The 11293-nt window shown below is 46.5% G+C and overlaps 1 protein-coding gene across 1 annotated transcript in view; it reads right to left on the bottom strand.

Annotated features, from left to right (window-relative positions):
- Positions 1-1819: 1819 nt before the first annotated feature.
- Positions 1820-11293, bottom strand: part of LOC310869712 (AT-rich interactive domain-containing protein 1A-like) — a gene marked incomplete at its 5' end in the record, with an annotated part of 160793 nt that continues 151319 nt past the window's right edge. The window contains 14 exon segments of the mRNA XM_083780571.1: positions 1820-3571; positions 4496-4525; positions 4876-5405; positions 5747-5965; positions 6248-6454; positions 6724-6993; positions 7245-7375; positions 8346-8589; positions 9259-9545; positions 10046-10186; positions 10189-10258; positions 10261-10334; positions 10337-10358; positions 11034-11130. Coding sequence (XP_083636697.1) covers positions 2746-3571; positions 4496-4525; positions 4876-5405; positions 5747-5965; positions 6248-6454; positions 6724-6993; positions 7245-7375; positions 8346-8589; positions 9259-9545; positions 10046-10186; positions 10189-10258; positions 10261-10334; positions 10337-10358; positions 11034-11130 — 3148 coding nt within the window. The 3' untranslated portion in view covers positions 1820-2745.

The raw sequence follows: 11293 nt of genomic DNA, 5'->3' as shown, positions 1-11293 counted from the left end.
ACATGCATATCTGCTAGTGTGATCAAGTAGGGCGTTAACTTACAGAAAATCCCCACACAGTTGGAATATGGACATAAGAGGTTTCTGCCCGACTACAGCGATATGGATGTGGATAACATCAGCATGCATGGACCATTCAGGAGGCAGAGAGAGATGCTGTGTCTTGGGGTTCAGATGCAAGTGATTATAGAATAATGGGAGCCACGGAGGTGCATTCGATAATGTAAGGGCCGTGTGTCAGCGTGCGTGTGTGTGTGTGTGCGCATAATGTGTAGATATCGTCACACTCAGCAAAAACACCACATGGATGCTTTAGTTGAATGCAAAGGTCAGGGATTTTCTTTGTTGAGGGGGTTTTTTCCATCTGGGAAAAAACTGCATTGGCCAGGGTCGCTCGATGACAAGCTCTAGTCTGACATCACACAACAGAAGCTAATTTGCACTCATGTCATATGCTGTAAATATGCTGGGCATAAATCAAGTGTTAAAAATAAATACAATATCCATCTATTTGCAGTGTTATCTATTCGTAATAATCCATTTTCCCATAAAATAAAATAAATCTTGCACGTTTTACACAGATCATTTACTGTATCGATTTAAATAATTGATGCGTATCGTGCTGTTAACTATTGTTAAACCCCTAATATATAATAATAATAATAATGAGAGACTGAGAGAGTGAGAGTGAGAGAGAGACATCACATAGGTGGGGAATAATGAATAAATCAACAGCCAACATCTTATGAAGATTTCATGTACATTTATTCTTAACACGTGGAACATATAGTATAAAGATTTTCATACTGAATAAATGATATTCATTAAGCCAAAAAAAGGAAAAAGAGGAATTTACATCAAGGGGTTTTTAGCTACATCGTCTGAAATACAAATATGCAGAATCCGCATCACTGGAAAAAAAAAAGAACAAATTAAAATAAAACAAAGAAAACAAAAAAATAATCAAATGGTTTCTTCATCAAGGTCTATAGCTTGTTATTGACAAAGAGTTCAAATGGAGCCGCAGAAGTGATTCTTTTTTTTGTTTGTTTTCGTTGCGTCGTCGGTACATTTCTCTTACAACCTGTAACTGGAGATAGATACAGAAACTTGATCTTGTGTGTGTTGGTTGGCAGGTTTGGTTGGGTTGAGTTAGGGGGGGGGGGGGGGGTTGCACGGGAGAGCAGCAGCGCACCCCTGTGGCCAGACGAAGACGAGCAGGGTGAGGTGGGTGGTGCCGAGGGGCTCGGAGGTCAGAAGAGAGCGAGAGGAGGAGGAGGGGTCAAGTAATCACGAACGCGGGAAAGGCTTCGGTTAGTGTAGCGCGGAGAGGGAACGAATGCAATCAAACGGGCCCTTATAGGGTTCATTTGGTTACGTTTGTTCCTACTCGGACGCTGCGCTAACTGAGGATTTATTGTTACTGCGCGGCGACCTCGATGCGGTGAACTTTCACTGTCTTGAACATGACCTTTTTAAATTTGTCTGAGTTTTTAAAAAACGGTCAAGAGCAACAGAAGGTGGAAAAAAGGGAAGAGAGTAAGAGGGAGAGAGAGCGAGAGAGAGAGGTGTAATGTACATGGTATTATATACACTGCAGCTTGGTTGCTGCATCTAAGAGTCAAGGACGAGTCCTAAAAACGAGGTTGTCCTAAAACGAGGTGACTTCTTTCATTTAAGGGTCAAGTCATACAATCAAGGAAGTTAAGAAGAGGTCGGGGTGTTGTAAGGTTTCTCCGTTTTTAAACTTTGGGGGGAAAGCCGTTTTTGTTTGTTTTTGTCTTTTTTCGCTTTTTTTCCTTCAGTTTTTTTCTCTCTCGAACATTTTAACTAAAATGAAAGTTTTTAAAAACTACAGTTCTTTTCCCCCCGCTGCCAAGCCAGCCTCAGTGTGAAACAGTATTATTACAGTATGTATACAGTTTTTTTTTCTCCTTTCTTTTTACTTTTTAAAGGTGTACAGTACAAGAAAAAAAAGTTTTCCTACAATCTACTGCACAGGCCTCACCATCATCATCATCTGTTCACAGCCTGGTTCCGTGTAAGGGGCTGAAGTAATATAAGATTCCAAGTTTTACAGCAATTATATCACACCAGAGTTCATTGAGTTTCTAGTTAATTTAGCCTCCAAAACATGAACCAAAATACATTGTTTTTTTCTTTTTCGGCCCCCCTAAAAATCACTCCCCTGTTCAACCACGAAAGGGGGGGGGGGGTGGACGACGACGACACCGGGGGCGCACACACCATTATCCCCCAAATTCACTGTAAACGAGACAGCAACTTTGGTTACAGTTTTTATGTTTGTTTTTTCTGAAGGTTTTTCTTTTCATTAAAAAAAGAAAGAAAAAAAAAAAAGAAAAAAAAATAGGTGTCCTTTTTTTTCTCCGCAGGGGCAGCACACACTCCTTAAAAACCTGGGTCCCGATTTATCGTTCCGTTTTCTCCCCCTCCCCACACACATATCGGACGATTTTAGAATCCACAGCGAGCGACTTCATGATATTCCTTCCTTTCAGATTGGGAAGCAGGGCTTAAAACAGAGACAGTGGAATCCGAGGTGATTTTGCATAAATAAAAAAAAAAAAAACAAAAAAAAAAACAGGACAAGTATTTCATTTCCTCGCAGTCTCTTCACTCACACGCAACAACAGACACACAAACAAAAGGGGAGAGGGGGAGAGAAAAAGAAGGGGAGGGGGGGGGAGGGACGTGGGGTCAACGGAAAGAAACCCCCAGCGGCCGTCATGACTGGCCGATGAGAAAGAGTACGTCACAGATCACGTGGGACACCAGCGAGTTCATGAGGGGCGACACAGAGATGTCCAACAGCCGCGACTCGTACAGGGTGAACTCCGAGTGGTTCTCCTCCACCTTGGCGAGGGCGTGCAGGGCCCGCGCCGCCCGCCGCATCATGTCCACACTGGTGGGCTCCGGCCCCCCCGCCGCCCCGCCCCCGGCCCCCCCACCCTGCATGTGCAGCAGCGACCCCTGCTGGCTCTGCTGGTACTGCACGGCCGCCAGGCTGTCCTCCAGGAAGCCCAACAGGTTGCCCACGCTGGCCTTCTGCACGGCGATGGTGCGCGCCGCCAACGCGTCGCCCGCCGCCAGGTTGGCGAGCAGCACCACCGCCATCTCGCGGCACACGGCCGCCTTGCGCTCGCCGACCAGGCGCACCAGCGCGCCGTACAGCTTCTCCAGGCGGCTGAAGGGCGGCGTGGCCAGGATGAGGTCCACGTTGTCGTCCTGGATGCTCAGCTTGCTGAGCGTCTCCAGGACCAGTCTCTGGGGGGACAGTGCGCCGTGCGGCCCCAGCGTGGGGAAGGGGTCCAGGGCCTCGGCCGAGGGGCACACGGCCCAGTGGAGCAGGCCGTCCAGCAGCGGCAGGCAGATGCTCTCGGGGTAGGCGCTCAGGTCCAGCTGGCCCGAGATGTTGGCCAGCGTCACCAGGCAGTTCTCGCGCAGCACCTCCAGGCAGTCCCACCACCACTCGTCTCGCTCGCAGCTCACGCCCTCGTCCTCCTCGTCCTCCTTCTCGTAGGTGACGGGCGCCTGCTTGCGCTCGGGATGCCTGCGGGGGTGAGAGGGGCGCACCGGTTAAATACGTTGATATGATAGATCAGTGGTTTTCAACCTTTTTCATGTCAAGGTCTATTATTTATTCGGCATTTGAGCCACGAACCACCATTTGAGTGGTCAGACCCAAAACTAAAGAATGTTTTGTTATCGTTAGATACTTTTTTCCCCCCACAATTCCATGCTGTATTGGTGTTGGTACCATAAGGAGAGATGACAGGCAAACATTGATCAAAATAACAATTCTTCTACATTCTCCAATTGTGTAGACTTCTTATAAATTAATGACTGCTGATGTTTGACAATACTTTAACTGTTGAGAGCGTAAAATGAAACCGGTCCATTTTACACTCAAGAGTTAAAGATTCCATTAAGCATCCATTTGGTTACCAACTCTCCATCATTTAGCTGGGGACCACCTGGAACCCCCTCAAGAACCACTGGTGGTCCCCGGACCACTGGTTGAGAACCACTGTGGTAGATAATAAAGCAGGGGGGGAGAGGGTTGAAATAGTTTGCCTTTTTTCTCTAAATGAAAAACAAGCAGCACAAATCGGCAATGTTGAAACAATGTTGTAAAGCAAACGTCAGACTAATCCATTTACCAGTTATGTTGTATACAAAAATGGCACCAGTGTGAAACAAGCGGTGCAAATACTGCCAATTTAAGATCAGGTAGGCTACTGCTGTCTCTCTCTTAAATGAGCTGTGTTGCAACAGTCCTCGTACACAAACAGACATACAGGACACACAAAGATGGAGTACAGATGTAGTTCTAATTGTGACAGAAGCAGCTGGCCCCGTTTAAGAAGAAAAAGCAAAAAACACGCTTCTCGATTATTCCAAAAAGTAAGGGATTAAGACCGGGAAAGTCAATTGAGATTGTAAGCACTTTATTTTATAAAGTTTTCATACTCACTTCGTGCCACACTGCGAGCTTGAAGATCTGCTATTTTTTGAGAAATGGTGAACATTTGTGCAAGTCTTTGAATATATACATTTAACATCTTTAACTCAAATCTTTGCTCTTGGGGGTCCACGTAAGTTATGCGTTGCGACGCATTGTGAGCTTGTGGATCTGCTATTTTCAAAAGATTATGTCATTCTGCACAATTATTACGTTTACATTTGGTGCTTTAAGTCCATTTTGAAGCCAATGCTTTTGTACTTTTACTCAAATTAATTTTGAATACCGGACTTTTACTTGTAACAGAGCAGGTTTAACATTGCAGCACTGATACTTTCACTGAAGTAAAACATGCGAGCTCTATTTCCCAGCACTGTCCCTACAGTACGTACCTGTGGTGCAGCAGCACCAGGCGTCCCAGTAGCAGCAGCAGCCCGGGGTGCTTGGACATCTCCTCGTCGTTGCCGGGGACGAAGGAGAGGCTGCGCACGATGTTGGACACGCAGACGCAGCGGCGGGCCAGCGAGTCCTGCCAGTCCGTCAGCACGCTGAGCGGTGTCTCGTCCTTGCTGTGTGGCTCGTCCTCCAGGATCTTGATGTGGCGCCGGCGCTGCAGCTCCGCCGGGTTGAACAGGAACTTGCCGCTCCCCAGCTGCTCGTCGGCTGAGCGGCGCATGGCCTCCTCCGTCACCGAGCCGGGGCGCGCCGAGAGGACGTCGTCGATGGTGGCCATGACAACCTGCGTCCCCTGCAGGGGGAGCAGAGCGGGCGCTTTGTCCGCGGACGACGACGACGGCGACGACTTCTGCGATTCCGAAGAAGACGACGACGACTGTTGTTGTTGCCGGGCCTCATCACTCGTCGCCTTGGCTCCTCCTACTCCTCGCTCGGGGTTTTCCGTCGACACTGCCGCCTCGGAGGCCTGTCACGATGGTGACATTTTGGTTGGTTAATCGTATGGATAATTGCAATTAATGATTTAATTGTGGATTTGGCATTGAAGACTAACAAAATATCACAGGGCAGATATGACAAATAACTATAAAAAGAAATGTCTGACAATGTGCGTTACCAATAATACAAATACATAATGTACTTATGGCCAAAACAGGCCAAATTTGAATAATTTTATGTTTTCAAAAACGTTTTTGACTTAATAAAGATGAATAGAAACGACCATGCGAAAAATACCCACGATGATCTCAAGTAACTGCAACCAGTCGATTATAGAATATTAATAATAATAATATCGAGAAAGCCTACCGTTTCACGTGCATTCGAGGCATTCTTGCGGCTCTCGCCGGCCGCCAGCGTTCGTTTCCGGGACTTGAGGAGGTGCTTGCGGCTCTCGAAGTGGGTCTGGATGTGTTCCGTGGTGTCTCCGCCACCGATGCTCCAGTGGATCAGACCGCTGTCGAAGCTCTGCCTCTGGCCCAGTTTGGACGAGTGGCTGCCCAGGAATGGGTTCTTCTTACGCACCACCTGGATTTGGACACAACAGGAAAAAAATTATAAAACGCTCAAATAAAGTCAGATGTTTTGCGTGTGATAAATTGTGTGACCACAATTTAATTTCCGTTGTGGTCCTTGGACACACAAAACACAACAAAGAACAAGCATCAGGTACATAAAATTACATAAAACACTATGAAAATTGAAAATGGTTCACCGCGTAAAAACAAACAATTTAAACAAGCAAGCTGTGATTTGTTCTTAAGAAGATGATGACTGCCCTAACATGCTCCTTATTGGGTATTGCATTACCTTGATGGGGAGTTTATCAAACTTGCTGGCCTGTTTGGGCTTTTCGACAGGGGGGACAACAGCCTCTGGGGTCGAACCCGAGGAGACGGGCTCCTTGACAGAGGACAAGGAGGCGGGGTCTCCTTTTGGCTCCTCCTCTTCCTTGGATGAAGAAGGAACCGACTTGGCCTTGTCCGGAGCTTCCATATCCTCCTCCTCCTGTTTCACCTGGATAGATAGTATTACAACACATTAAATGCCATTGACAATGAATGGACAATTTTGAATGTTTGTGTAAACACATACGTTGCGTAACGCAAACATTGATGACGAATGTGATTGGCCGGAATGAGATGATAGCCGGAATGTATGATAATGTACGGTGATAAGAGCGCCCCTCACTTCACACGGGTGGGATTTAAAAATAAATAAAACAATCGATTATTTGACATTCTATTAGAAAAATCTATTTTATCGACCCCTCCCCCGCTACGCACCTGGACTAGCGTCGGCGGGGACGAGGACTGTGGCGGCGGTGGTGGAGGATTGGACTTGGCTTCGTCTTCGTCGTCCTCCTCTTCGTCGGTGTCGGGCTCGTCCAGCATGTCGGCGGGCATGGGGAAGTCGTCCAGCACGTCCTCTGCAGCGTTGGGGTCGATGAGGGTCCGCTGGCCGGGGTCGCCCACCTCATACTCCTTCAGGATGCCGAAGATCTCGATGAGACACCGCCTGAAGTACTCCACCACCAGCTCCAGGAAGCCAGGCAGCTGAACGTGCACGCACACGCATGAGCACACACACACACACACACACACACACACACACACACACACACACACAGTTCACCTTTCATTAGCAACCAGGATCATGGCTCTCGGGCAGAAACCACGCATCACATTTTTTACCCCGTAACTTGGAGAGCTGAATTATTGATTTATTTACTATAGTGTCACACAAAACAACAAAAGTGGCAAACGTAGCCGATCAACAAGCTCAAAAGGTGTATCAAAAGCCATACCTGGCAGAGGTTAAAGGTGGTGATGCTGTTGTCATCGTACAGTAGAATATTAATGGTGTCCAGGGCCCAGGTGCTTTCTGCCAGTAGACCCGACTTTAGAGACATCATCACCCTCCAAGCCTCCGGTGTCCCTGTGGACAGAGAAGAATGAATGAATGTCACGGTTACAAATTCAAGTTGATTAATTGTCACAAATTGCGATTAATGTTTAAATTGTGTTTTTGGCGTCTAACATTAGAAAGAAAACCTTTCCTTTTGCCTGGTAAGAAATTACTGACATATTCACAATTTTCACAAAAGAAAAAGGAAAAATCTACAAGCTTGCAACGCGTCCTAAAGTGACGCATTGTAAGCTCGTAGATCTGCTATTTCAGCTATTTTTTCATGTATGAAGATTTTTCAACATGGTTATGATAACAATGATTATGACAAAAGTATTGCGATTATCTCAAATAATTTCTATGATTCGCACGTAAATATCCCCTTTTTTAACCTCGTTTCCTACACAACCTTTTTTAAAGATATTATTTTAAAGGTATATTCAGTGATTTCACTTAATTCAAATATCACTTATTTTTTTGTTTTGTTGTGATAATCCTCCCTACTATAGAGTGTGCTGACCATATAAGGAGTTCCTCCCTGTCCCCAGTTAACCCCTGGGGGTCAAAAAACCTTAGGTTTCGTTTTTGACTCTCTATCCTGATTGGACGAAAGGCTGGGTCCCACAGTCAAAAACGAAACCTAGGGTTTTTTGAGTGAAATCACTGAATATACCTTTAACTTAATGTGGTTGAGTTTCGATGAGTGATTCTGTTAAGGAATGCTACCTGGTTGCTGTATACATAAAGTTAAAGGCATTGTGAGAGATGCTTTGGGGTTAAAAGTTTTTTAAGGAGATAAAAAAGCTCTATATTGTGATAGTGGTCATTGCTGCGGAGTGTTTGTTCAGTAACGGGGGTCTCTTCATCTCTCACCAGCTCCTTAGAAAGCCGAAAAGTAGCTGAAGTAAAAAGTGCAATGTTTGCCTCTGAGACGTAGTGGAGTAGAAGAAAATATAAAGTATTAGAAGAAGGTCAAAACAAATAAGAGTTTCCCCATTACCGATGTCTTTCATGGTGAGCCTCCGTCGGGGTTTGAGGTGGGGTTGCGACGCCTCTACCGAGCCAGGGGGGAAGCTGACGTCCCGCCGGATATGGGGCGGGTGGACGGGGTGCTGGCCTATGTGGGAGGCGGGCACGGGCGGCCCGGCCTTCTGCATCTTGATGCCCGACGGGTGCATGTAGGGAGACTTACTGGGAGACGTCCTGCTCTCCATGGGCCTGGGCATGGGCGCTGGGCTCGATACCTGCAAGGTTTACACTTTCATTTGTATCATTTCTGTGACTTCATGCTTTCAATTTGAAAGGTTTAATTCGGTTTTAGCCACTTAAACACTTGTAGACTTAGTAGATTAGACTGGAGGTTGGCTCAGTAGTTTCTTTCCCCGTCTGTACCAAATCTCTTTTCGATCTACGAACTCAATTTAAAATGGAGAAATACTATTGTAAAACATACCACCATTGGAATATAGTCGCAGTTAAAACTAGCACAGCAAAACAAAAGAAAGTGGAAGATACTAGGCTTATGTTTGAAATATTGACAAAGACTAAGTTCAGTTTCTCTAGGATTATTTTAGTAAACACAATACAGTTTCAGTTGAGTATCGCTTCGTTTTTTTTTTTTTTTTTTTTTTTGCGGCTTACGCCTTTTATTGTTTTTTTTTGAAGGGACAGACAGTAGGCTGACAGGAAACGGGAGAGAGATGGGGGAAGACATGCAGTAAAGGCCGTGTCGGGCTCGGGAGTCGAACCCGCGGCACACTGCGACTGGATTACCAGTCGGGTGCCCAGACGGTTACGCCACCGCCTGGGAATCGCTTCGTTTTTGTTTCTAATTTCCCTTTCTTTTTTATCATTATTAAATTCAAATAAATTCTTGTATTTGTTATTTTGTGAACTAAAACAACCGGGTGTACCTGTGGAATGTGGTTCTGTGCGTTCTGATAGTTGGAAGGCAGCGGTCGGGACATGGGTGGTCCCGAGGCTCCTGGAACGTAGGGGGGCTGCCGCTGGTTCACGTGCCCCGGCCACGGACCCTCGCTCATGCGCTGGTCCGATGGCATCATCTCCTCGGGGCGGTTCATGCCGTGGTAGCCGCCGGGGCCCTGGCCCGGCCCGGGAGGCCCCTGGCGGTTGGGGTAGCCGGGGTAGCCCCCCATCTCGTTGCGGCTCTGCCACATGGGGCCCTGGGGGCCGTCGGGACCTGGAGGTGGAAAATGGAAATTATGACATTTTTAATAGTTGATTCATTGTCGCCCAAATTATTGCGCTGAACTGAATTCAGGATTTTGAATGTTGAAGGATATGAATAAATCACACTTGTGTGAAGTGAGGGTGAACTGTGGCTGCCACATGACGTCACTCCTTAAAGCAAGCATTAAAAGTCCATAGACTTTGCTGCCACGTGACATCATTTCTGAAAGCCAGACATCGGAGGGGCTCCGAGGGGCTCTCAAAAAATGACATTCAGTTTGACCTTTACGCTTTCTAAACTTCAATTGCACAGGGCAGATACAGTATGACCAATAACTTAAATATACAATGAAATTACTGCGTTGTCAACACTAGATCTGCTATTCGTAGATCTGCTACTCCCATCTTTGAAAAAACCTTTTTATCAACATATTATTTCATAGAGACGAATGAATAACCAGTCAGACGATTGAAAGCGAATGAAAAGTGCGATTATCTCGGGCTCCTTACCTGAAGCCATGGGGCTGGCCATCATCTGTGGGGGCATGCCGGGGGACTGGGGGTTGGGACCCGCCGAGGCCCCAGGGGGCCCCCGGTCCCGGCCGAAGGGAAAGGGGAACTGGTTCTGTGGGCCCGGTGGGGGCCCCCGCGGTCCCCTCCGGGGTAGGCGTTGTACTGGTTGTACATGTCCTGCTGGGGCCCCTGGGGACCGGAGGTCTGGGGCCCGCCGGCTGCTGCTGGCCACTGTAGGGGACGTTGTACATGTCCCCCTCGTGGCGCTTGGCGGGGGGACCGTAGCCCCGTCTGCAGGTCTCTTGTAGTTCTGCTGGGGGAACACACATTACAACCATTCAGTGTGGTGTTGATTTCGTTTTAGTTTTTAGTTTCTTTTGAATAAAATTCCACTTAGTTTAAGTCATCTGAATTGTTTCACTTGAACATTCGTGACAGCTCCTGTGTCTAGGTGAGACATGACCTTTGACACGATCTAAATGTCTCAATAGAGGAACAGGAAAATCTAATTTCACATACAGCAATGCATGTGACAAATAGTAGGCCTTTAACATTTAACCCCAATTGTATAAGTTATATTGTATTAATGTATTGAACCACAAAGACTGGACAAAATTAAAATAAATTACATAAAAAGAATACAGTGAAATCTCCAATACAAGTTATTATTATTTTATTATTCTTAATGTTCTATGATGACATGCCCAAAATAAGGACATCGGGTTGAACTATGGCCTGCATAATGGCTTAATTAATGGTCTGGCTGATGCATCGATCTGGCTTTAATCGTCATTACATAATCAACCATAATGATACGAAGGGATCAAAGCCAGACTAATGATGCAGCAATCAACGGATATCATCCACGTTTTGGGAATTTGGAATGCCATTTCGAAAAACCAGTGAAACGCGTACAAATCAATGGCAGGGGGTCTGGCTGGCTGTGCAGCTTGTGGGAGACACAGTGTACAAAATGTTCTCTCACCGGTTGTTGCTGGGGGTACATTCCTGGCTGCTGGTTGGGGTACTGGCCACCAGGTGGAGCTCCTTGGCCAGGATACTGGTTGCCATAGGAGTCATGCCTATGGAACAGAGCAAGAAACAACAACAGTCATACATCTTCCTTTTAGGCGCTGAACGTTAATAAAAAGACTGGTATCTTAGTTTCTTTGAGGCCCCGGGACCACCTGGCGTTCCTAATGTGAATGCTTAACGGGTCTAACTCTGAGTGTACAAATGGAACCC

Source organism: Protomyctophum parallelum, assembly GCF_964188405.1.
Source record: "Protomyctophum parallelum genome assembly, chromosome: 1".
Taxonomy (NCBI): Eukaryota; Metazoa; Chordata; class Actinopteri; order Myctophiformes; family Myctophidae; genus Protomyctophum; species Protomyctophum parallelum.
The sequence above is the reverse complement of the archived record's forward strand: the minus strand, read 5'-3'. Positions and strand labels throughout refer to the sequence as shown.